The 27,822-nt window shown below is 40.9% G+C and overlaps 1 protein-coding gene across 1 annotated transcript; it reads right to left on the reverse strand.

Annotated features, from left to right (window-relative positions):
• Positions 1–27,816, reverse strand: vit (vitrin). The gene is made up of 14 exons (XM_079842335.1): positions 27,797–27,816; positions 27,667–27,720; positions 26,732–26,785; positions 26,560–26,619; positions 21,366–21,440; positions 21,118–21,183; positions 20,617–20,679; positions 15,811–15,861; positions 14,846–14,878; positions 14,129–14,276; positions 11,285–11,388; positions 9,294–9,520; positions 6,240–6,753; positions 1–950 (listed from the first exon to the last, which is right to left on the reverse strand). The coding sequence occupies exons 6-14, from the start codon at positions 21,137–21,139 to the stop codon at positions 772–774; spliced, it is 1,341 nt and encodes a 446-aa protein (XP_079698461.1). The 5' UTR covers positions 21,140–21,183; positions 21,366–21,440; positions 26,560–26,619; positions 26,732–26,785; positions 27,667–27,720; positions 27,797–27,816; the 3' UTR covers positions 1–771.
• Between the last annotated feature and the right edge of the window lie 6 nt (positions 27,817–27,822).

The following is a 27,822-nucleotide window of genomic DNA, read 5'->3' on the forward strand; positions in this document are numbered from 1 at the left end:
GCTGGTTTTCAATAATAATTTTATTAAAAATTGCATTAAAATATTGGATCAATTTTGTCATCTTAAACAAAAATACAAGCATTTTTATATACAAATACAAAAATTACAATATATGAATTCAAACTGAGAAGAAAAAAACCTCTTTATGTTTATCACCAACATCTGTTTGAATGGAAACCCACACAACAGCAGCTTCTGAATGTCGCCTTTCTTCTTGTATTTTCTGTAACTTCTTTAAAAACACTCATAATACTCCAATACTGATCCCCTCTGTGTGTTGATAATATCTTGTACATTACAGTAACATCAGTCAGTTCATGCATGCATTAACAGTCCTGTCTGCTGAACATATGCAAAATCCCAATCGTTTTAAAAGATTTCTCATTTACAAATAGACATTTTTAGCTTGACACCTTTATCTTGTGCAATTAGCTATAAGCTTTCCATATGAAAAAGACATGATTATTATTATTGTGTAATGTTTCATATTATTGTGGTCAGCATGTAAAATATAAATAATCTTTAACTGAAACAATGCAAAAGCTGTAAGCATGTTTTCTCTCATACCAATATAAGTCCGTCACACTTTAGACACTGAACACACATTCACTGCCATCATTAAATGACCATTTCCACACAATATCAAAGCTGGACTCATGCTGCCCTCTCCTAAGATGGTGATCCTGAAAGTGAGGCTTCTGACTGAACTAAACCTGGAACGGTGAGCTAATGCACCTGCTCCTCGCATTTCTGCTGATATTCCACCAGGGGTCAGTTGCGTGGTTGGGAGTTGAACTCGTTGCAGATGTTTTCAAACATTTTTGACACATACTTGTGGAGGTTGTCAAACTCATCCACGAAGAACGAGTGCTCTCTGTCCGGGTCTGTGGCGATGTATTCCAGCTCGTCCTGCGCTGCCCAGGCGATGCCGATGGAGTACGCGATCACACCTGGAGCGTGAGAGACAGACGGAACAACACTTCAACACTTCAACACTTCAACCATAAGGGTCATTCCTGGGATTCGGTAATATTTCAACTTGTACTTTTTTAATTTTTGAACTACATATGATTACATTTCTAAATACCCCACATTATTAGGGACATATCAAACCTTCAAAAAATCATATTTTCCCATCTCAGGCATTAAAGACTTTTTATTATTTTGAGTTTTTTTCAGATGTGTACACCTTTTATTCTCAACCCCGTAACGGACAAAATTGAATTAGTTTAAACAGGATTTTACACAAAACTTGTTATAAAATCATCATCTACCTACTGCTCATGTGTCCCTCATACCAATTCAATGACTTAAAATGTAACATTTATGATCATTTTCACATTTGTATGTGATGGAAGTTACAAATATCCAAATTGTTTGTCCGTGGTCTCTTTATTTTAGTAAGAAAAAATTTATTTAGATGTTTCACTAAAACCACAATTTTACTGTGTTAGCCCTTAACATGTCGGGTGGTAATCAGCAAGAAATGCTTTAATTTTTAATTGTCTTCCTTATTTTATTTTCCAAAAATATTAATGTGACGGGGTTGAAAGGACACACTGGCCTACTTTTAATTTGTATTTGTTTATTATGAAAATCCCTCTTTGAGACTCAAACAAAACACTATTTTATTTTAGGCAACCATGTAATAAAGACAGTCATATTTAGTTTTTACTTTATTATCTGAACTGCAGTGAGAATTTAAACAAAGAAAACGGCTCGGGTTATGACTATAACCCTTGTTCCCTGAGAAAGGAAATGAGCACTGCGTCGGAACGACAAATTTGGGGACGCTCCCTTAGCAATAGCGTGTCTGAAGTATGAATGAAACTATTCCAATCCTGATTGATGTTGCGTCATGACGTAGTATGTGACGGCATACCCGGAAGCTACATAAGGGGGGCCGGCACATAGTAATGTCAGTTATCGCGATGAAGCATGCGCTCCAGGCGTGACGAGGTGTGGCGACGAGACTCAGGGAACAAGGGTTATAGACATAACCCGAGCCGTTCCCTTTCGAGGGAACTCGCACTGCGTCGGAACGACGAATTTGGGGAACGAGTACCCACTAGGCCACACCGAGGGTCACGCCTGCCCTAGTGTGAAGCTGGAGACCAGGCTCAACTAGGACTGGAGCACCCTAGCGCCTGGCGTCGCAGGGAGATGCAAGCTGTAAAATCAAATGAAAGTGTGCAGGGTGGCCCACCCAGCCGCCTCGCAGATCGCAGCAGGCAGCCCTTTCTTGGGTGAACCAAAGCACACTAACAGCTGTTCTGATTTCCTCCACTGCGCAGACATCTCCAAATATATTTTAAGAGCTCTAACCAGGCAGAGCAGGTGAAGTCTCCCTTCTTCCGCTGTCACGTGAGGTGGAGGATGGAAAGCCTGAAGAACCAATGACCTGGCCACACTAAATGGCACATTGGGCACGTAGCCCGGCTTAGGATGCAAGCTGGCCTTAACTCCGCCAGGGGCAAAATCCAGGCAAGTCAGCATCACCGCCAAGGCCTGGAGGTCCCCCACTCTACTCAGAGAAGTGATAGCCAGGAGAAAAGCCACCTTAAGGGTCAGGTTCTTTGCCTCAGCCGACTCCAGTGGCTAAAAGGGGGCCTCAGCCGAACCTTCAAGTACCACCGCCAGAATGAGCCGCAGGCCTCATCCTCCGAGCCCCACAGAGGAACCGTACAACCAGATGGTGCCTACCCAAAGGCCCATCACTCATAGGAGCATGGAAAGCCCCAATGGCAGCAACGTACACCTTGAGTGTGGACGGGGTTAGACCCGCAGAGAAGCGATTTTGGAGGAACTCCAGCACTGAAGCCACCGGGCAGTTAACTGGGTCCACCTCACGCTCCCTGCACCAAACGCAGAAAACATTCCATTTAAGTCTCCTTGCAGACGGAGCCCTGGAGCTGAGCAAGGTCTCAATCACATCTGCCGACAGGCCGGCCTCTAGGTATCTGGCCCCCTCAGGGGCCAGACACACAGGTTACAAATATCTGGCCGGGGGTGAAATATCGTGCCCCCCGCCTGAGATAGAAGATCCCTCCTGAGAGGGACCTGCCACGGGGGACCCGCCAGCAGAGCTATGATGTCCGAAAACCAAACTCGAGTCTGCCAACGAGGTGCCACCAAGAGCAGGCTGACCCCTTGTTGACGGACCCTCTCCAGGAGAGCGATCGGGGGAAAGCGTACAGACGCAGCCTCGGCCACGTCTGCACCATGGCATCCAACCCCAGCTTTTTTCTGGGTCAGCATCTCTGCGTGCACGAAACTGCCATTGCCTGTCTGCTGTTGCTGTGGGTGCCATTTCTGACTAGGATTCCCGTTGAAGTTTAAGTGGAAACATTACATCAAATATTTTATCTATAACAAAAATATGAGTTATGATTTTGGTAATAATATATTTATTGAAATTACATTTTTAAATTGAAATAATTGATTAAATTAAGTGAATAACTCAACCCTGTCACAAAGTTTACAACCCCGAAACAATGACAAATGTGACGGGGTTGAGTGTGATGGGGTTGAGTTTTTTTGCTCAAAATGGCCATTGCTCTTAATTTGGTGTAGAAGAGTGGGCCACATGGCAGCCAATTAAATAAATATATTTTAGATTTTTATGGATTAAAATAAAATTTTGAAAAGTCATAATTTTCCATCTTCAATGTATGTGATGGGGTTGAGTTGTTAAGCTTGACAGTACCCTCCCTGACTATAAAACACCTAAAAAAATGAATAAAAAGTGTGATATCAATCACCTTCTTCTGCACCATGCTGTTAAAGAGAGCTGAATGATGCAACTTCCTGTGAATTATGTCACATATGGGTGGAGTCTAAATTATTATGGGCAGAGAATGGTTGGCGTGACGGGGTTGAGTTCAGACTGAGGGACGTAACTTTATAAGTTGTTTTTTATCAAATATCTTGCATTTTTAAATTTTTTTTCTTTTCAAAAGCAAAGAACACAAATAAATACTTGCATTATTGCTGAAAATTATAGATACTGTGCATATTTTATTAATTATTTTCCAAGTACAAATTCAGCAAAGAACCTCAGGGACATGACAAAATGCTTGCTGTAAGACATAAATAAGATTTTTTTTAATGATAAAAATTATTTAAATGCAATAATTATTTGTATTCATTATAAAGGACATACCAAAGTATTGTGAAAAGCTTTTAACATTTAATTTTGGTGAACCACCACTTTCAAAAATCTAGGGGACTGAAATATTACCGAATCCCAGGAATGACCCATAAACACATGCTCTGAGAAGGACACTTTAATCACTCAGGACCCAGACGTTCTAGCTACAGCCTTGACTCTGAATTATGAATTATATAATAAATGCTCATCCTTCCCTTGCGGGTCAAAATAACTTAAAACCTTAAAATTATAAATATATTTTTTTTTGTCCGGAAAGCTTATTTCATTTAATTTTAATTAAAAAAAACACATTGATGCGATTTGTTGTTATTTTTTCTTATATTTACCTTTAATTACTATCAACAAATAATAAATAATTAATAATTTAAGCAAATCTTAACATTCTTTCAACTTAAAATTCAAAATACTCTCATTTCCATGCATAACCCTGTTAATTCAGCTCAGAACATCTTACATTGGGTGTCTTTGCTGACCTCTTGTGGAAAAATAATAATATAAGTGATATTTCATGACTCTTTCCACTAGATGGCCTTATAGCTCTATATGGAGCAAATGAGCATTTTTAGGGTTGTCTACACAAGGGGTTTTCAAACCTGTCCTGGAGCTCTGCACATTTTGTATGTCTCCCTTATCTAACACACCTGATTCAACTCATGAGCTCATTATTAGAGACTGCAAGACCTGAAGTGGGTGTGTCAAATATGGTAGAACCCAAGTGTAGTGTATTAATAAGAAAAAGTTATTCGCCTGCTTCATTCAATTCCATAAATAAAGATACTATACAAATAAATAATAAATATATAAGGCGATAAAGATATTAACCACTGAAACTCTGCGGACCCAGCTCTGACCTCATGTGTGGTCATCTGAAAGCTTAGAGTCTACTTTCTGGAGATATGCATCACTTTGGCATTTGTTTTACACAAAGTAACTTATTTACACTAAATTACCCGTTTCCGCGTGGATTTGGCCGACCCAAATGTAAAAGCTTCCCACACACACACACACACACACACACACACACATGTTGGGTTTTCATGTTTTATGGGAACTTTCCATAGGCGTAATGGTTTTTATACCGTACATACCGTATATTCTATCCCCCTACACTGCCCCTGCCCCTAAACCTACCCATCACACACACACACACACACACACACACACACACACACACACACACACACACACACACACACACACACACACACACACACACACACACACACACACACAGCCCCTGCCCCTAAACCTAACCCTCACAGGAGACTGTGCAGTTCACTTTCTGTGAAAAAAAACTTGTTCTGTGTGATTTATAAGCATTTTGAAAAGTGAGGACATGGGGAACGTCCTCATATTTCACCCTCTTTTTGTAATACCCATGTCATTATACACATTTGTGTCCTGATATTTCACGAAAACATGCCCACACACACACACACACACACACACACACACACACACACACACACACACACACACACACACACACACACACACACACAGTGTCTCTAAATACACAATACTAGTGTCATTTTACAGGAAACCCTTTGCTAAATGTGATAAACATGTGAGTATATGTTGTCTGAGCTGTAATAACCCCCCAAAAAAGCTCCTCCATTCAGATCCATTTGAATAAATCTTGCACACATGATCCAGACTAAACTCTTTTCTCCAGTGTGTTCTGTAATCTAGTGTTTACAGCCCAAACTATCTGCAGGGTGCTAGAGCTCACAGGGCCTGAGTTACACACTTTCAACAATTAATTTATAACCAAACAATCAAAAAGCGTCTCTTTATTGGGGGATCATTACAGCTCAGACAACATATACTCACATGTTTATCACTTTTATCAGTGGTTTATGAAACTTCAGAGGGTTTCCTGTAAAATGACACCAGTATTGTGTGTTTAGAGACACTGTGTGTGTGTATGGGAAGCTTTTACATTTGGGTCGGCCAAATCCAGGCAGAAATTTAAAAAATGGTCCCAGAGCTTAAGAGGTAAAAGTATGAAAATGTATATTTATTTTGGTCCATAAACTCGATGATGATGTCGTTCCGTCACACTCACCTTTCCGGTGTACGGCCAGCGCCGGGGCCCTGACGTCATCGTAGGAGCGTCCGTCCGTGATGACGATCATGATCTTGCGCTTGTTGGGTTTGGATTTGCTGAAGAGCTGGTCCGCGGCGTACGTGATGGCGGCTCCCGTGCTGGTTCCTCCGCTCCAATAGTTGATGCGCTTGATAGCGTTCAGCAGATCGGCTTTGTTGTTGTGCTGTCCGAAAGCGAACTCCAGCCTCTGCTCATACGTGTACTGTACGATTCCTACACGCGTGTCCGTGTCCGAGATCTCGAACTCCCGCGTCACGTTTGCCACGAACTGGAGCACGGTGCGGAAGTTCCCGGTCCCCACGCTGCTGGAGCCGTCGATGACGAAGGCGATGTCGTTGGCGTTCAGGCAGGTCTTGCTGCACACCAGGCGGTCGGTGTCACACACACTCTTCACCAGAGGCTGCACGGCTTCACGCAGGGCGAACCAGCTCTTGATGGGGTGCGAGAAGAAGCCGTTGGTTCTGCACACAGCCTACGGCCAAAAACAAGAAATCAATATCCCTCTGTGTTCCTTAACCATATTAGCCCAGTTCTGTCAACACTGCACTGGCTGCCTATTAAACATCGCATACATTTTAAAATCTTGCTTATTACTTTCAAAGCACTAAATGGTTTATCTCCAGTACTTGAGCGAGCTCTTAACATATTATACTCCATCACGTCTACTGCGCTCTCTAAACTCTGGCCAGTTGATAATACCGAGAATATCCAAATCAACTGCAGACGGTCGATCCTTTTCCTATTTAGCTCCTAAACTCTGGAACAGTCTTCCTAACATTGTTCGGGAAGCAGACACACTCTGTCAGTTTAAATCTAGACTAAAAACACATCTCTTTACTGTGGCATACACATAAAACACTTTTTCAATGAAATGATTGTTAGGCTGCATTAACTAGGTCAGCCGGAACCGGGAACACTTCCCATAACACCTGATGTACTCGTGACATCATCAGAAGAATGGCATCTACGCTAATGTTAGTCTCTCTGTTTATCCCGATGTTTACTGCAGTCAGCCGGATCCGGGCCGTATCCAGATCAGATGGTGGACCTGCGCCCAGAGAAGACCAACACAGGACCCTGAAGTGTCTGAGAGACCGTGATTAGACTCCCCCTGCAACTGCCTCATCGACACGGCATCTCAATAAACCCGTCTCCAGCGTGTTGACTCCGATCGTTCGAATATTGCGATCTATTATGACCTCTGACCTATAAAGTTTCCAGAATAATAATCATACGCTGTTTGTTAATTGGCCAGAGGAGAACTGCCCCCCCGACTGAGCCTGATTTCTCCCAAGGTTTATTTTTCTCCATTAGGTCACCTGATGGGGTTTTGGTTTCCTTGCCACTGTTGCCTCTGGCTTGGCTTGCTCAGTTGGGGACACTAAATGTTTCTAAATTTTTCAAATAAATATATCCCAAAAAATACACCAGGTCAACACCAGGTGTGGTCAGGAGCACTGCTGGAGCGCTGCTATTATGAGGAACTGAAAACCACTGACCATTGGCCAACACACACCTGCTCTAGAGTCAATAGTGCAGTATTTGTGTGTTATTTAAAGAGTGTGATATGAGCCTATAGGCGGCGCACAACACACAAACACACACACACACACACACACACACACACACACACACACACACACACACACACACACACACACACACACACACACATGTTTGTTTTTGTGAAATGTGAGGACATTCCATAGACGTAATGGTTTTTATACCGTACAAACCGTATTTTCTATCCCCTTACACTGCCCCTAAACCTACCCATCACACACACACACACACACACACACACACACACACACACACAAACACACAAACACACACACACACACAAACACACACACACACACACACACACACACACACACACACACACACACACACACACACACACACACACACACACACACACACACACACACACACACACACACACACTGCCCCTGCCCCTAAACCTACCCATCACATACACACACACACACACACACACACACCACACACACACATACACACACACACACACACACACACACACACACACACACACACACACACACACACACACACACACAGGAGACTGTGCAGTTCACTTTCTGTGAAAAAAACCTCATTCTGTGATTTATAAGCATTTTGAAAAGTGAGGACATGGGGAACGTCCTCATATTTCACCCTCTTTTTGTAATACCTGTGTCATACCCATGTCATTATACACATTTGTGTCCTGATATTTCACAAAAACATGCCCACACACACACACACACACACACACACACACACACACACACACACACGCCACACACACACACACGCACACACACACACACTGCCCCTGCCCCTAAACCTACCCATCACAGAAGACATTCTGCATTTTTACATTCTCAAAAAACATCAATTAGTCTGATTTATAAGATGTTTTCCTCAAGGGAAATATATGGAACCAATATATGGAAGCGTGTTTAGCCACAAAATAAAAAATAAAAGGTAATTGCACTTTTTCTCACAATTCTTTTGTCAGAAGTGCAAATGTATATCTTGGACTTCACAATTCGTAATTGTGAGTTTATATCTCACAATTCTGACTCTTTTTTTTTTTCTCAGAATTGTGAAATATAAACTCTCATTGTGAGTTATAAAGTTATTTTTTATTCTGTGGCCACTAATCTGCCCCCATTCAACGGATTTTAAACAATTTTGCTCCATTTCTAACTTAAATGCATTAATTAAAAAAACAGTAACAAATGTGTTTTTTTGCAAAATATTTTTTAGATTTGAAATATATTTTTAAATAATTTTTTTGGTAACAGGAAATCTCCTTAAATTCCAAAATATTTAAGAAAAAACTAAAAGAAATATTCTTTAAATGTATTATATGATTATAGTCTCCGGTGTGTTTTGACCGTGAACAAAACAATACTAACCCTAAGCCTAAATGAACACCACCAGAGACACTCCACCATAACCGGACCAAACCGGACACCCCACCATAATCGATATTAATACCTTGTCAACAAAGTTGGCCTCCACTACGTTCTGTTTTTCATTCTCATCTGGGCCCTCGATGGTGACAAAGAAGATGTTGATGCCGGACTCTCGGGCCAGCCGTGAAGCCTCCTCCACCCTGTCGGTGGGCCAGCCGTCCACCAGAACCACGGCCACGTTGGGCGCGCTGCCTCGATTCCCATTAGCATCACTGAAGAAGTGCTTGTTGATGTAGGAGAGGGCCTTCCCTTAAAGCAGCACAGAGCCAGAGTCAGTACAAAACAGCTACAGTTCTTTAGTGAGGGCTTCAATCGCAGCTCTGTTTCGCCTCCAGTCTCGGCCCTCAGACGCTTTCCTTAAATACTTCCAGGACTCAGGAAAACACTGGGTGTTGCACGCCACTGCTGAAAACTATCAATGCAGCAGTTAGTAGAACCTTATCCAACTTATTCCAACTTTGACCTCATCGACTTAATAAGAAAATATTTTAGAAATGCTACACTTAGTGGATACTGAAAGCATCATGACAGGTCATGTTTGTAAATGAGAAGTGGTTCTCAAACAGTTTACCTGGATAAATAAAGGTTAAATAAAAAATAAAAGGTCAAGCACATCTAAACATGTTTCTGCAGTAAAGTCACCAATGGAATATTGCCGTGTTTATTCCAAATGATTTATCACGATTGTGTTAAATTCATGTTCCTACAATCTTGAATCAGAATAACTTCCCCTCCCTCTCAACGCAACATCTCTTCTCTGATGACGAGGGCGGGGCAACCTACATTTGTTCTTGTTTGAGAAGCGTTTCACTCGGAAATTGAATATTGCAGTGTCTATTCTAAATGATTTATCATTATTGTGCATAATCTTGACTCAGAATAACTGGTAACACTTTACAATAAGGCTGTATTAGTTAACATTAGTTAATGCATTAGTTAACATGAACTAACCATGAACAACACCTCTATTCAGCATTAGTTCATCTTTGTTAACGTTAGTTAATAAAAATCCAGCTGTTCATGATTTGTTCATGTTAGTTCACAGTGCATTAACTAATGTTTACAAGATTTTAATAATGCATTAGTACATGTTGAAATTAACATTAACAAAGAAAAAATTATTATCATTATTAGTTCATGTTAACTAATGTACTTAACTAATGTTAACTAATGAACCTTATTGTAAAGTGTTACCGAATAACTTCATCTCTTCTCTGCAGGGTTTATTCTAAGTGATTTATCATTATTGTGTTAATAATAATCTTGACTCAGAATAACTTAATATCTTCTCTGATGACGAGGGCGGGGCAAGCTGTCACTCACATGAGATCCACCAATAGCAAACCACAACCATCCAATCAATTCCCCACAGACACACTCAAGCCCCGCCCTACATTTGTTCTTGTTTGAGAAGCGTTTCACTCGGATATACGGCACAATAGAGGAGAAAAGACCAGCGCAACGTCCATGGGTGATTCTAGGATTTCAGTATTAGTGGGGCTCAGAGGATTGAAACAACAACCTTTAATATATTGTTTGTATACTAGGGTAATAAGGAACAGTAGGTTACAGTAGGTTCTATACTACCGAATTTATGGGGTCACTGCAGTCCAAACAAGCGTGTTTGTGTAAATTATATACAGAAGATGAAGGACTATGGCTCTGATTAAACCTCGTCCAACCAGATTCATCCCAGCAGATAATGCTGTGTCCTCAGGCTATCTTTGACTTTATACGCAGCTGCTGTTTTACAGGATTCCTCTGTTTTATTAAAGTGAGACACTATCTATAACACAAACCATGCAACCAAATCTCTAGGTTGGATAAACCTCAGGCATTTGGTCAGCTTACACAGAAACACCACAGAGTGGCACCAGCCCTGTAATTTCGCCACAGTTCCCAGCTCAGATTTAGATCTTATTTGGAACTGAGATCAGAATCAGAAAGAGCTTTTATTCTGTGCAAACTCCTGCTGTTTGGCCTGCTCGGTACGGTTCGGCGTTATTCACTCACCTACATGCGAAAGGCCGCCCTTCTGCACGATTTTGTTGATGGCTAGTTTCACGTCACTGGAGCTGGAGGACTGTTTCAGACTGAATTCTGTGACCGCATCATCCCTGGATCAGAAATGAAATGCTGATGATATGCCGTGCCAGTTATATGTTGGTACATTTGGGTATGACAGCATGTTATTACTTCATTTAGAGATATACAAATCTCCTGATTACTGGTCAAAACTGAAATTACAAAAAACGTTGTACATTATTCTCAAAACAAATCAAGCTAGTTTGGGATCGGTAGTTTTTTTGAAAGAGAATAATCATCTTTTTCAGCACATATGCATTAAAGTGATCTAAAGTAACACTAAAGATATATATATATATATGTCTATAACACAAACCATGCAACCAAATCTCTGAATAGTATATGATTGATGAATAGGAGTGATGATGATTTGATCACAGGAATAAATGACACTTTACTATATATTCACATAGAGAACAGATGATCTACACTGGAGGAATATTTCACTGTTTAACTGGATTTATACCATAAAAAAATACATTCTAAGTGATTATAAGAGACTAAATACATTACAGTAGTGTATGTATAATACAACATTAAATATTCTACAATCACCCTTAGGATTCATACACATCTCTGTAAATGTGTTTTCATTTTAGACACTGTAAGTATATTTATGTGGCAAGCAGTGAGGCCGAGGGGCCGTGAGAACGGGGCGAGGCCGGTGCTGAGTGATAATGAACGGCTCCTGTCTCACGGAGGAGCTCAGACGCATAAAAGGACGAGAGACAACAGTGAAGGACAAGAGAGGACCAGGCCTGGATTTTATGTTGTGTTTTGTTTATGTTTTATTGTGTGTGTGTGTGTGTGTGTGTGTGTGTGTGTGTGTGTGTGTGTGTGTGTGTGTGTGTGTGTGTGTGTGTGTGTGTGTGTGTGTGTGTGTGTGTGTGTGTGTGTGTGTGTGTCGTCCGCGAGGGGCTGCCTACGTGTTTAGTTTCAGTTTGTGTTTATTTTTGATTAAAGTTGTTAAACGTTCGCCGGTTCCCGCCTCCTTCTTCCAATAACAACATACCCCATTACATTCATGCCGAAACCCGGGAGGAAGAAAGGACATTCTGAGCAGAGACTGGCTGCCCAAGGTTTTTGTCATAATTTTCGTCAACGACCTTTTATCACTGACGAAAACGAGACGATAACTAAATAAAAACTAGTGTTGGATGACAAAAACTATGACGAAAATCAACTGTCATTTTTGTCAACAAATAAAAACGAGACGAAAAAAGTTAGAAAGGGTGGATTAGGGAAGAGATGGGGTCAGAACTGATGTCCTGTGTCACAGATGAGCACATTTGATCTGAACTGATCTAACCTCTGGAAAACACACGATCTACAGGCTCACACACCCCCAATCCAGCTCCAGAGCGGCTCAATCAATAACACACACACACACACACACACACACTCACACACACACACACACACACCCTAAATCCAGCTCCAGAGCGGCTCAATCAATAACACACACACACACACACACACACTCACACACACACCCCAAATCCAGCTCCAGAGCGGCTCAATCAATCAATAACACACATTTATGCCAGTATATTGTTTATGAACTAATGCTGATGAATAATGACAATGTTTACTTTACGATGTTTATATAGTAATATGTTTTAGATGGTTGAAAAATGCATATTTTATCTCCTCATCTGAACTTGAATGAGCTCCTGCAACTGCAATAGAGGCGCATACATTTCAAAATAAGAGTCCCGGTGTATTTCCAGCTTGTTTATCATTAAAAGTCACGCATCATATATTCGTTTTTGCGTACACAATAAACTGTATTTAATTTCAATCCCATTTACTTCATAGTCAGGAGGAAAGACCAGTATTTGACACATATTCAATAAAGTATCAGAGTTATAATAGTTCACTAAAACCATAAAAAATTTCAATTACTTGAAATTAAATAAATGTTAACTGAAAAAAAATAAATAAATAAACAAACTTATTTGAAGCTGTAGCTTAACCTGATATGGCCTACTGACTAAAACAGAAACACAAAGTTATAAAAACTATATAGATGTTTTTAAAAAAGTGAATTGAGCTCTTTCGTGTATTTTTTATTCAAAAAACAAAATGTCAGTTCAAGTGACAGTCGGTTATGTAATGCTTAAATGCTTAATGTATTACAATTTAACTAAACTCATTAGATTTCAAGAGACTAAAACTAAAAACAATTCAGGCACTAAAATATGACTAAAACTAAATGGCATTTTAGTCAAAAGACTAGGACTAAAACTAAATCAAAATTTGCTGTCAAAATTAACACTGCCGGGAACCGGACCGAGATTTTTTTTATATTCTCTCTCCACTCTCTTGTCTCTGTCGCTCCTTGTGCTTCCATCTCCTTTTCTCTCATCTCGTCTGTCCTTACCCCCAGGTGCGAGGGGCGATGGGGGTATGTGACACGCAGGGCAGGCGTGAGCCGTGAGAGAGCAGTGCGAGGCCGGTGCATGATTGAAGATGAGCACCAGCTGCGCATCGCTCTCTCACGGCTCTCGTCCGCCCTGCTAGTCACAATTAATATTGTATGTTTTAATGGCTATCAAAACGAGTGTGTAAATATGTTAATAATCTGTAAATATGTCTATTCTGACATAATCATATTTTGATTCTGAGGGAAAATTAATGTTTGCTAAAACCATATTATATTTGTTATTCTGCGAATGCTAATAGGGTCATGTTGGCTGACAGTCCCTCACTTGTTATCATTAATAATACTCAAGCATTTGTTTGTTTTCTGCCACAGGGACGCATTATTACCCGTATTGAATGATGCCCATCATGGGTCCGGCTGGTCCCACACGAAGAGCCTGAGAAACCTCCGCAAGGAAGTCTTTCTGAATCTTAAAGCGTCGTTTCCCAATGCTCCAGCTGCCATCCATGAGGAACGCAATATCAACTTTACAATCTACAAAGACAGGATGAGAATCCAATGAGAGCCAGGAAAGGAAATGAGTGATAGTCTGTTATAATCAGTGTCAGTTTTGAAGGAACATGAAGGAATGTCCTTGGATCTCCTTGTTTCCGAAAAGATTGTATGTATTCTTGCATATATTGTGGCACATTTAAAGTGAAATACCAGGTGAGTGGTGACAAAAAATGAATGCTTTACCACGTTTGAGAATAACATCACACCTACATTAAACCTTACCGATAGTGTTAACAAAAGCAAACATGAGATTAAAACACATGTGCCATTTTAAGGTTCTTTGAGCTCTTTTACCCAAGCGCTTCTGCACTGCTGTACCAGGTGAGCTGCTGAGCAAGTTTACTTTGTTAAAAAAGCCACACAAATGGTTCTGATCATGTGATGCAAACATCAAAATGTATTAATTTACATAATAGAGCTCATAATATAGTATTGTGCAAGGACCAGCGTGAAAATACGTCTCTATTAATCAATAATCTTTCCCTGGCATTCATATGCATCTGCCTCCATAAATCTCACATACTTCAGTCAGTAGATAGTTTCCTCACCTGACTCAAATGGGTTTGACTCAGAAGGCGCCTCTGTGAGAGTAATCACACACTAATTAATGATTCATCACACAATCATTAAAAAACAAACAATATCCAATCACAGTTTCTTAAAGTGCCCCATTATGCTTTTTTCGGATATTCCCTTTCATGTATTGTGTGATATAGCAGCTGTTTGTGAATGTATTTGCATAATGCCCTCTTAGCCCCGCCCTCACACACTGTAGTTAATTTGCATAATGCCCCCCTCGGTTCGTGATTGGCTGAACAGCGTCTCTTAGCCCCGCCCTCACACACTGTAGTTAATTTGCTTAATGCCTGCCTCTGGTCCTGATTGGCTGAACAGCGTCTCTTAGCCCCGCCCTCACACACTGTAGTTAATTTGCCTAATGCCCGCCTCTGGTCCTGATTGGCTGAACAGCGTCTCTAAGCCCCGCCCTCACACACTCTAGTTAATTTGCATAATGTCCGCCTCTGGTCCTGATTGGCTGAACAGCGTCTCTTAGCCCCGCCCTCACTCACTGTAGTCGTCTCTGAGACTGGAAGAGTTGGTTGGTGTTGGTCATGTGGAGAAGACGCTGTTTTCTGCTGAGATTGAGACGGTCAAACCCTCGCCATCGATACTGATCGTATCACTGAGATTCAGATATGATAATGAGCGCTTGCTTTCTGACCAACCACAGCAGAGCAGCTCTCAGAGAGGCGGGGTTTAGAGAGACTGAATCCTTGATGGAAGCATTTCAGACACTGAGTGAGAAGAGCTAACACTGCAGTGGATATTATGAGAAAATTGCAGTGTTTTTTGAGCGTTGATGCATGTAAACTTACTGTAGGAGACCCAAAACAAAATTAGGAGCCTTTAAAATAGCATAATAGGCGCACTTTAAGCAGACACTGGACTGTATTGTTCATTGTGAGAGACCTGTGGGCTTTTTTATACAAATGTGCTTGTGTTTTTGACACACCTCTGGGGTTGCTCGTCTCAGGCGGAGGCTTGCGGTCTTCTGGATCAGGAGCTGACCACAGAAATCATGCACACATGAATCAGGACTCCAGTTTCACAAAGACACAGTGACTCACAGTCACTACAGTTACACAATCACCACAACACAACAGACTTCAGCCCTGTAGATTTAAAAATATACTGTAAAGCTGAGGGCCATGTGCTTTTTCTCATGAATCCAGACAGCTTACATGCATTTACTAAATGAGTACAGATACTTTCTCTTTGCTACTTGCTGCATGATCCCAATACCTCTATTGTTAGTAATGCTGCAAATTCAAGTAAAGTAGGATCATTACATCATGAAATGTAAATAAAATACTGTGCACAAAATTTCGCAAATGTGACTGCACCTTTACAAGAATCAGAAACCCGCTCGCTCCATATAGTTACCTCATCATCGTTCTAAACACATATGAGTTTCTTTGCAGCATGGAGCAGATAAATGAGTTACCCAGCAGAATGTTCAGGCTGCTTTTTATATGCAATGAAAGGGGATGCAGACCAGAGCCAGTAGCAGTAGTTTGGTTCTTGATGGAACTGTAAAACCTGTACCCTATACGGTACAAACCCAGAATCCAGCTGGTTACAGGGCCCAACCCTGTGCCATCACAGACTTACTGGAAGCTTCCTACCATTCCTGTACTCAGTTGTTGTATTCTTGAAGATGCATTTATTTGTACTGTTTCATTTCAAAGCAGCTTCAACAGTAATAAACATTAAAATAAAAGAATCAATAATGCAATCTTCATTGAATATAAGACAACTTCTGGGAGACCCACTAAATCAGATCATATTGGCCATGGTGGAAGACTGACTTAAACCAACTAAGACCAGCGAAGTCAAGTCTGTCTCAAGAGAAGTCTGTTTCAAGTGAAGTCTGTCTCAAGTCAAGTCTGCCTCAAGTCAAGTCTGCCTCAAGTCAAGTCTGCCACAAGTCAAGTCTGCCTCAAGTCAAGTCTGTCTCAAGTAAAGTCTGCCTCAAGTCAAGTCTGTTTCAAGTCAAGTCTGTTTCAAGTCAAGTCAAGTGTGTCTCAAGTCAAGTTTGCCTCAAGTCAAGTCTATCTCAAGTCAAGTCTGCCTCAAGTCAAGTCTGTCTCAGGTCAAGTCTGTTTCAAGTCAAGTCTGTTTCAAGTCAAGTCTGTCTCAAGTCAAGTCTGCCTCAAGTCAAGTCTGTTTCAAGTCAAGTCTGCCACAAGTCAAGTCTGCCTCAAGTCAAGTCTGTCTCAAGTCAAGTCTGCCTCAAGTCAAGTCTGTTTCAAGTCAAGTCTGTTTCAAGTCAAGTCAAGTATGTCTCAGGTCAAGTTTGCCTCAAGTCAAGTCTATCTCAAGTCAAGTCTGCCTCAAGTCAAGTCTGTCTCAGGTCAAGTCTGTTTCAAGTCAAGTCTGTCTCAAGTCAAGTCTGTCTCAAGTCAAGTCTGTTTCAAGTCAAGTCTGCCTCAAGTCAAGTCTGCCTCAAGTCAAGTCTGTTTCAAGTCAAGTCTGTTTCAAGTCAAGTCTGCTTCAAGTCAAGTCTGTTTCAAGTCAAGTCTGTCTCAAGTCAAGTCTGCCTCAAGTCAAGTCTGCCTCAAGTCAAGTCTGCCACGAGTCAAGTCTGCCACAAGTCAAGTCTGCCTCAAGTCAAGTCTGTCTCAAGTCAAGTCTGCCTCAAGTCAAGTCTGCCTCAAGTCAAGTCTGTCTCAAGTCAAGTCTGCCTCAAGTCAAGTCTGTTTCAAGTCAAGTCTGTTTCACGTCAAGTGTGTCTCAAGTCAAGTTTGCCTCAAGTCAAGTCTACCTCAAGTCAAGTCTGCCTAAAGTCAAGTCTGTCTCAGGTCAAGTCTGTTTCAAGTCAAGTCTGTTTCAAGTCAAGTCTGTCTCAAGTCAAGTCTGCCTCAAGTCAAGTGTGTCTCAAGTCAAGTCTGCCTCAAGTCAAGTCTGTTTCAAGTCAAGTCTGCCTCAAGTCAAGTCTGCCTCAAGTCAAGTCTGTTTCAAGTCAAGTCTGTTTCAAGTCAAGTCTGCTTCAAGTCAAGTCTGTTTCAAATCAAGTCTGTCTCAAGTCAAGTCTGCCTCAAGTCAAGTGTGTCTCAAGTTGAGTCTGTTTCAAGTCGAGTCTGTCTCAAGTCAAGTCTGTCTCAAGTCAGGTCTGTCTCAAGTCAAGTCTGTTTCAAGTCAAGTCTGCCTCAAGTCGAGTCTGTTTCAAGTCAAGTCTGCCTCAAGTCAAGTGTGTCTCAAGTCGAGTCTGTTTCAAGTCGAGTCTGTCTCAAGTCAAGTCTGTCTCAAGTCAGGTCTGTCTCAAGTCAAGTCTGTTTCAAGTCAAGTCTGCCTCAAGTCGAGTCTGTTTCAAGTCGAGTCTGTCTCAAGTCAAGTCTGTCTCAAGTCAAGTCTGTTTCAAGTCAATTCTGCCTCAAGTCAGGTCTGTCTCAAGTCAAGTCTGTTTCAAGTCAAGTCTGTTTCAAGTCAAGTCTGCCTCAAGTCAAGTCTGCCTCAAGTCAAGTCTGTTTCAAGTCAAGTCTGTTTCAAGTCAAGTCTGCTTCAAGTCAAGTCTGTTTCAAGTCAAGTCTGTCTCAAGTCAAGTCTGCCTCAAGTCAAGTGTGTCTCAAGTTGAGTCTGTTTCAAGTCGAGTCTGTCTCAAGTCAAGTCTGTCTCAAGTCAGGTCTGTCTCAAGTCAAGTCTATTTCAAGTCAAGTCTGCCTCAAGTCGAGTCTGTTTCAAGTCAAGTCTGCCTCAAGTCAAGTGTGTCTCAAGTCGAGTCTGTTTCAAGTCGAGTCTGTCTCAAGTCAAGTCTGTCTCAAGTCAGGTCTGTCTCAAGTCAAGTCTGTTTCAAGTCAAGTCTGCCTCAAGTCGAGTCTGTTTCAAGTCGAGTCTGTCTCAAGTCAAGTCTGTCTCAAGTCAAGTCTGTTTCAAGTCAAGTCTGCCTCAAGTCAGGTCTGTCTCAAGTCAAGTCTGTTTCAAGTCAAGTCTGTTTCAAGTCAAGTCTGTTTCAAGTCAAGTCTGCCTCAAGTCAAGTCTGCCTCAAGTCAAGTCTGTTTCAAGTCAAGTCTGCCTCAAGTCAAGTCTGTTTCAAGTCAAGTCTGTCTCTAGTCAAGTCTATCTCAAGTCAAGTCTGTTTCAAGTCAAGTCTGTTTCAAGTCAAGTCTGTCTCAAGTCAAGTCTGCCTCAAGTCAAGTGTGTCTCAAGTTGAGTCTGTTTCAAGTCGAGTCTGTCTCAAGTCAAGTCTGTCTCAAGTCAGGTCTGTCTCAAGTCAAGTCTGTTTCAAGTCAAGTCTGCCTCAAGTCGAGTCTGTTTCAAGTCAAGTCTGCCTCAAGTCAAGTGTGTCTCAAGTCGAGTCTGTTTCAAGTCGAGTCTGTCTCAAGTCAAGTCTGTCTCAAGTCAGGTCTGTCTCAAGTCAAGTCTGTTTCAAGTCAAGTCTGCCTCAAGTCGAGTCTGTTTCAAGTCGAGTCTGTCTCAAGTCAAGTCTGTCTCAAGTCAAGTCTGTTTCAAGTCAATTCTGCCTCAAGTCAGGTCTGTCTCAAGTCAAGTCTGTTTCAAGTCAAGTCTGTTTCAAGTCAAGTCTGCCTCAAGTCAAGTCTGCCTCAAGTCAAGTCTGTTTCAAGTCAAGTCTGTTTCAAGTCAAGTCTGCTTCAAGTCAAGTCTGTTTCAAGTCAAGTCTGTCTCAAGTCAAGTCTGCCTCAAGTCAAGTGTGTCTCAAGTTGAGTCTGTTTCAAGTCGAGTCTGTCTCAAGTCAAGTCTGTCTCAAGTCAGGTCTGTCTCAAGTCAAGTCTATTTCAAGTCAAGTCTGCCTCAAGTCGAGTCTGTTTCAAGTCAAGTCTGCCTCAAGTCAAGTGTGTCTCAAGTCGAGTCTGTTTCAAGTCGAGTCTGTCTCAAGTCAAGTCTGTCTCAAGTCAGGTCTGTCTCAAGTCAAGTCTGTTTCAAGTCAAGTCTGCCTCAAGTCGAGTCTGTTTCAAGTCGAGTCTGTCTCAAGTCAAGTCTGTCTCAAGTCAAGTCTGTTTCAAGTCAAGTCTGCCTCAAGTCAGGTCTGTCTCAAGTCAAGTCTGTTTCAAGTCAAGTCTGTTTCAAGTCAAGTCTGTTTCAAGTCAAGTCTGCCTCAAGTCAAGTCTGCCTCAAGTCAAGTCTGTTTCAAGTCAAGTCTGCCTCAAGTCAAGTCTGTTTCAAGTCAAGTCTGTCTCTAGTCAAGTCTATCTCAAGTCAAGTCTGTTTCAAGTCAAGTCTGTTTCAAGTCAAGTCTGTCTCTAGTCAAGTCTATCTCAAGTCAAGTCTGTTTCAAGTCAGGTCTGTTTCAAGTCAAGTCTGCCTCAAGTCAAGTCTGCCTCAAGTCAAGTCTATCTCAAGTCAAGTCTGTTTCAAGTCAAGTCTGTTTCAAGTCAAGTCTGTCTCTAGTCAAGTATGTCTCTAGTAAAGTCAAGTCAAGTCTGATAAATAAACTGCACTTGGGTTCATAAAGCTTGCCTCCAGTGGACTTGACATGTGTACATTAATCGACATCAGAAAACTGTGAACGTAATTTTATTTTCTTGTATTATTATTGACTTTATTATTGACCTAATTTATGCATTTGAAATCTAAGGGCTTATATATGAGATCAAAGAGGTTATTAACATGATTGGATGTTAGAATAAACATGTAATCAATAGAAAAGTAAAAATTCCATAATCTAGATTACATGTCATCATATACTACCCAGCACTGATTATAACACGCAAGGAAAATGTGTTATAACACATGTATAACATATACTCTTCACATATGCATTATTTTGTATTACTCAAAAATAAAACAACAGAATACTTACAAAACTGTCCAAAGTTATACGGCCAGTGCTCATACTCTGTGTTATCAGGCCTTGGGTCAAGAACTGCAGAGAAGAGGCAGCATTTGCAGGAACTGTTAGTTCAGTGTAGTGCATTATGGAAAACATACCCATAATGCCTGTGTGAATGTTAGCAAAAAAAAGTCAGATAATCAAAAGCTGTAACGAAAACCATAGCTTACCACCTTTTCTCTGACAAGGATGATAAAGTTAAAGTCATATAGCAGAAACACATGCTCCTCTGAATGTTTTGATATCATATGGGCCGCACATTGGCATCTAGTGCCATGGCATATTTGAACAGCATGAAGGAAGTGAACGCAGTGTAAAAAAGATATTGTAGGAACCTGTGTACATTGATATGATTCTATGGTGATCAAAACAGACATGTGCTATGCACACTTTGAAGCTATAATGCAGATTTATGCGTATTCTCCTGTGGTACTGCAGTGGACGTACAGTAGAAGAACATGAACTCCTTACCTGCGGGGTCACCAGTGCTCATCCTGCCCCATTTAGTGCCCGTGTTTGGCACTGATTGGCTACTATCTGAACACAGAAAGTGAGGGTTGGGCCTCATGTTAGAATTATTTAGCATGAATTATTGTGTGTTTATGGAAATTCACTTAGAGTTTAAAAGCATGTTTATCCTTCGTTTATGTCTTCTTTAATGTTTGCTTATGAAGGGTTACACTATTGAACTGGATGGACCGGCATAATGATTCTGATACCTGTTGGCCTTCTGGTGCCAGAGAACCAATCAGGTCGTGCGTACGCAGGGTGCGTCCAATCTCGTCGTGCCAATGCTAAACAGGGAGATTTAGAAACTGCTTACAATACATTATGACATCAAATGGACTTGAACTGATTCTCTCGAGACAAGAGACAAAACAAGCTAAAGTTTATAATGCACGGAAATATTCATTAAATTACAGGTGAAATGTGAAAAGAAGCCACTGAGCAAGAAAAACCTTAGATTTTGCTTTTACACTTTTGATTACTTTTATAAATGTTCTTAGGAATTGTTGACCAATAAACCTAAAGACGCAAAAAATATGAAGTTACCGGTGGTTTTAAAGGGCATATTGCAGGTTAGAGACTCCAGTGAGTCAATGTATAGACAAATAATGTAGGAACTAGATTTTCTTTAAAATATACTTTAAAATACACTATTAAGGCTTTTGGAGTCGTTTTTGTGAGAAAATTTTACTTCCGCATCTAAAAATGCCAAAACCGGACGTGACATAACGAGAGGGAGTGCGGTGAATTTCAACGATAGGAAAACAATGGATCGCAATGACAGCTCGGACGCTGAGAACATTATAAATGTTTATTAATACTCATATGGCAGACCACAGCCATACAATTATGACACACAATTAGGGACAGACCAGGATTAGACAGAACAACGATTACAGGAGACAGATTGAGTATTTATGTGAGGAGAAACAGTGGAGAACAGCGGCAGGTGTCTAGGAGAGAGACCAGTGTTAGCTATAAAGCTAGCTAATGATATGATCACTGTGCTCAGATCACAACACTGTACTGATTATTATCATGTATCAGGCAATAGCAAAGCTGGTACGTCATCTAGTAAGTTATTGATTTACTTACCAATAACAGAAACTTATAGGCTTTGACCATCAGGAAAAGTCACACTCGTTAATATCCGTCCACACTAAACGTTATGTGATATAACGTTAGCGGTTTCTCATCACGACTGATTTGGTAACTTACAAGACTCACGCCACGGTGCACAGTTCACGTTTTCTCCGAGCTGCATCTCTGACGGATCCAGGACCGTCACATCTCCCGCCGGATCCGGGACGTCACATCTCCCGCCAGCCGCCGAACCACAGACAGTAACGTTGTGTTATTGTGTTTATCCTTTATTCATTATTCTGCATTATGGGTTTATTTTGTGCCGATTCACCGCTAATGTGAGGATGTATATGACGTTATGAGTATGTATTTGAGTGAACTTGAATGTGCATACATGGCATGAATAAAATATCACATAATTCAGAACTTTTTTTCGAAAAAGTGTGAGACTGTATTCATTTGTGTTAATGTACATACTTTGTATTCATTAATGTAAACACGACGGCAAAGAAGCATCGCGTGTGGATGTTTATTCATCCTTTAGGCAAGGTACACACTGGCTGCGTGACACGCGCGGCTCGAGCCGAAAGCACATGCTAGAAATAGAACCGAAGCGACACGCAAGAGTGTTGGAAGCGTTTCCAGGCAAAATAGAATAGGAAAAGCTGTTTGTCATTTTGACACGAATACATATTAATAAATTACATTTTTATGTGTGAAAGTCTCTAGGTTTTGATATAAATGCAGATATAATTGTAATTAAAAAAAATTTATATAATATCGATTTTCAAATATTGCACCTGCCAATGCAGAACAAAATATTTTGTAGCCTATTTGGCCGTCAATACTGCAGAGTGCTGACGTTGTCTTTGCTGTATCAGTAGGCTATATATTTATATAAATATTTCTTTATATATTTTATGTTTAACATGAAGTATAGGCCTTCCACTACGTCACCTAGCAGCAGCGGCGCCGCGTCAGACAAGCTTCTGGTGTGCAAAGACACAGAAAACGCCACGCAGCTGAAACGCAACAGAAACGCCACGCTTGCAGTGTGTAGCCGGTCAACAGATAGAAAACGCCACGCTCACGTCACGCAGCCAGTGTGTAGCCGGCCTTACATGAGTATAACAATGTTTGACTCCATCATATCGCCGGAATGATAATCCTCCGGTCTAAAGCACTATACACACCACCGCGTGTTTTGAAGCAGATGCGAGAAGGGAAGTCCCGTTTCTTCACCTGCACAAAACGCCACCATGCAGAATTCCTAACTTTTTTTTTTAGGAAACCTGTGGACTCGATGCCCTGACAGGCTGGATAATAATTTACCATGACAATGATAAATTGGAATAGAAAAACTACCGAAAATACACAGACTCTTCTGAATACCAACCTATTCTGCACTGAGCCAACGCAGAGCTCGGCGAACCACTCCCTCTCATGACGTAATATGACGCGATGTTGAAAAAAAAGCGCTTTTTCCAAGCGGCCAACGAAATGGCCACTTTATCTACTAAATTTGTGCTCTTATGTCTTTTTAAAACATTTTAAATCCTGCACTACCTTTTCATATGGTATTTTCATACAAGGTTATATATTAATCTCGAAAAAAATTTAACCTGCAGTATGCCCTTTAAAGTAATGAACTGGTACTTTTGGGTTACGAACATTTTAGTGTTTAATGATTGATTACAGAACAGTTAGTTCCGGATATTTCCACAGTTTGTATCTCTCCACATGTCTGTGTTTGCTCCAGACAGGCGAGGGATGTTACTGGGACTCTTTCTATAGGAGAGTGAGTCATTGAATCATTCACTCAACCGATTTGCTCAAAAACACAGATTTATTCAGGAATGTTGCTTAGAGTCACAAAGTACAGTGACTCGGAGGGGACATGTTCAGTTCACTTAGCTTTGTCGTGACCACGTGATATTAACGTGATAATATGTAATGGCCATTTTGTTGAGGTAACGACATCCTTATGACATCCTTATATTTGTTTCTCATGGCCATGAGTTAAATGCATAAACAACCTGCGCGATCATAGCAGCCTGGAATGATCAGAAATAAATAGGCCTATAATAATGTTTATTTTTAATTATGAAAAAGTGTGGAATTAAGATATGATTTTATTCACATATTGCCTATTGTATTGATGTTAAAAGAATATGCCTTGTACGTTTTTATCTATCCCATCCAACAGTCTTTTAAATCCATTCACTGATGGGTGGTTATTTTTTCTTTTCTAATATTTTCTTAAAATATTATTCCAATTTTGTATTCATTGTCATGTATTTGCTTTATTTTCCCCTTCATTTCCCGTGTATCTTTACCTAGTTACTTTGTATATATTATGTTACTTAAAGTAGCCAATATTTGTAAATAGCTACTGTAAATGCCTGATCATGCCAACAAAGTTTTGAGTATTTCTGTAGACTAACATCTGTAACCTCGGTGACGATAAATGAGCGTCTGTTTTCAATTGTAGCCCCTCATGCCCGTGACAGCATTCGAATGAAGTTTGAATAATTGGTTATTATTAATAGGCTATATGTTAAAACAATATTTAAGCTACAAAAACGTATTCGTCTAACCCCAAAGTCTTTCAAATCCATTGACTGATAGTTAATATGACGTTCCCACGGATTAATATCTTGTGGACACAACAAAACTAAGTGAACCGATCATGTCCCCTCCCGCTCACTGCACAAAAGTGTTGATCCAGGTTTGACTTTGTTTCTGAAACACTGTCTTATTTGGGAAGGAAGCAAAATTAGTGGCAATATTGTGTCTAAAAATCAAGTTAAATATGAACGGTCCCACTTTATATTAGGTGGCCTTAAGTATTATGTACTTACATCAACAAATAAGTACAATGTACATACTGTGTTCATATTGTATTGCAAAACACCTTTGCTGATATTGAGGTGGGATACGGGTAAAGTTAGGGACAGGTGTGGTGGTGTGGGTAAGTTTAAGGGTAGGGTTAGGGACAGGTGTGGTGGTGTGGGTAAGTTTAAGGGTAGGGTTAGGGACAGGTGTAGTGGTATGGGTAAGTTTAAGGGTAGGGTTAGGGACAGGTGTGGTGGTGTGGGTAAGTTTAAGGGTAGGGTTAGGGACAGGTGTGGTGGTGTGGGTAAGTTTAAGGGTAGGGTTAGGGACAGGTGTAGTGGTATGGGTAAGTTTAAGGGTAGGGTTAGGGACAGGTGTAGTGGTATGGGTAAGTTTAAGGGTAGGGTTAGGGATAGGTGTGGTGGTATGGGTAAGTTTAAGGGTAGGGTTAAGGACAGGTGTGGTGGTATGGGTAAGTTTAAGGGTAGGGTTAGGGATAGGTGTGGTGGTATGGGTAAGTTTAAGGGTAGGGTTAAGGACAGGTGTGGTGGTATGGGTAAGTTTAAGGGTAGGGTTAAGGACAGGTGTGGTGGTGTGGGTAAGTTTAAGGGTGGGGTTAGGGACAGGTGTGGTGGTGTGGGTAAGTTTAAGGGTAGGGTTAGGGATAGGTGTGGTGGTATGGGTAAGTTTAAGGGTAGGGTTAGGGACAGGTGTGGTGGTATGGGTAAGTTTAAGGGTAGGGTTAGGGATAGGTGTGGTGGTATGGGTAAGTTTAAGGGTAGGGTTAAGGACAGGTGTGGTGGTATGGGTAAGTTTAAGGGTAGGGTTAGGGACAGGTGTGGTGGTATGGGTAAGTTTAAGGGTAGGGTTAAGGACAGGTGTGGTGGTGTGGGTAAGTTTAAGGGTAGGGTTAGGGACAGGTGTGGTGGTGTGGGTAAGTTTAAGGGTAGGGTTAGGGACAGGTGTGGTGGTATGGGTAAGTTTAAGGGTAGGGTTAGGGATAGGTGTGGTGGTATGGGTAAGTTTAAGGGTAGGGTTAGGTGTAAGGGAAGTGTCAACTGTGTAATTACAAATGTTTCTACAGAAATTAATTACAGACGTAATTACATGCAGGTATTTTTTTAAATGTAAGTAAAATGTAAAAACATGTATGTACACAATAAGTGCATTGTATCATATTATTAATTAAAATGTTAGTATATAGTAGTTAAGGCCACCTAATATAAAGTGGGTCCATATTAACATCCTATTTATTGGTCTGTTGTACATTAATGACACTGAAGTAGAAAGCTCAAAACTTGTTTACTGGCATGTATGGTTGGGGCATGTTTATTGGGGAGCATTACTAATTATCTAAATGTGCTTTACCTGATCCCTCTATAGATGCAAAAAAAGAGCGTTAGATTTAGGTAATTGCGTTGTTTGATGTGTATCAGCACACATGCAAAGACACGCACATGCTAATAGACGGCATCTGCACATACTTACCGGGATTAGACTGCGGCGTGAGCTGCTTTCGCTCAGACTGCGGCTGCACCCGACTCAAAGCTGCTCAACAATGTCAAACAGATGGAACAATATCCAGGAGAGAAGAAAGCGAGAGTTCATGCCAAAGCTGCTACTGAGTGATGTCTGAACTGAATGAATGAGTCATGCAAACCTGAAGCTGAGGGAACATGCGGCTGTCTTCGGATGATCTCTGGCCTGTGCACACCTGCCCACAAAACATGTTTAAGACAAGCCACGTCTAAAGCTGCATCTCACTGACAGAATACAGTACTTTTAAATTGACAATGGAAGCCTGCCTCAGCCAACCAGACCAAGACAACCCATGCTTACTAGTTAATTAGGATAAATTCAGGATGATTGGGACAATTTTTGTCATTGAGATGACTTGGAAAAAGTGTCCCAATCAACCAGCCTGAATAGTGGCTGGAATTAATATTTATTGTCTAGTTTGGTTCCTGGATGGGGGCTCTATAGTGGTGGTGTTACCAAACTCCTTTTCAACAATCTTGACCTTTTTTATTGGCTCCAACCAACCAACAGGAAGTCAGCCATCTTGGAATTAAATGAGAATCTTTTGAAAATTGCAGAATTGTATTTATTAAATTGAGCTACTCCTCCAAGGGGATTCATGTTATTCTCACCAAACTTGGTGAAGATGATGCCAAGACATTACAGATGATAAACTGCAAAGGGATTTTTGATATCTTGAACGATGTTGATATGGCAAGAAAAGACCAAAAAAAGAGGAAGAGTCTCAAACAATTTCTGATGCATTTTCTGATTTAGATCGAATTGTATGTTTGCTGATGAGGGCTGATCACATGAATGCTGCTATTGTGGTTCACAGTCATAGCGCCACCAGCTGGCAGCAGGAAGTGACACATACAACAGATTTTAAAACAGTTTTACATTTGGATTAAAGAGACATAGACAGACATACAACTCATCTAGCTCAGGACACAAGCAATCACAAGTAAAAATCAAAGAATAATGCTGTATATTTGAGAGTATATTAGAGTACAAAGCACAACAGGTAAGCATCACAATAAAAGGAACAACAGTCAGAGTAATAGGAGTGTGTTTTACCTGTGTTTGTGCGGGGTGAAAACCTATTGGCATAGACGGAGCTGCCTCTAAATGCTTTCGACAAATGTTATGGTTAGAGGCTTGTGTTACTGACAGGAAGTGAGGACTACAGATTGTGTCAAAGACATACCTTGCGTAGGACCCTTTCCTTGGGCG

This window comes from Gobio gobio (assembly GCF_949357685.1).
Source record: "Gobio gobio genome assembly, chromosome: 18".
Lineage (NCBI taxonomy): Eukaryota > Metazoa > Chordata > Actinopteri > Cypriniformes > Gobionidae > Gobio > Gobio gobio.

Excerpts from the sequence above, each read along its gene's own strand:
- vit (XM_079842335.1), bottom strand. The coding sequence starts at position 21,139 with ATGAGCACTGGTGACCCCGCAG. Across the intron at positions 15,862-20,616 it reads GTATAACTTTGGACAGTTTT|CTCCTGATCCAGAAGACCGC; the intron begins GTAAGTATTCTG and ends TTCTGTGGTCAG. Across the intron at positions 9,521-11,284 it reads GGGCGGCCTTTCGCATGTAG|GGAAGGCCCTCTCCTACATC; the intron begins GTGAGTGAATAA and ends TGCTGCTTTAAG.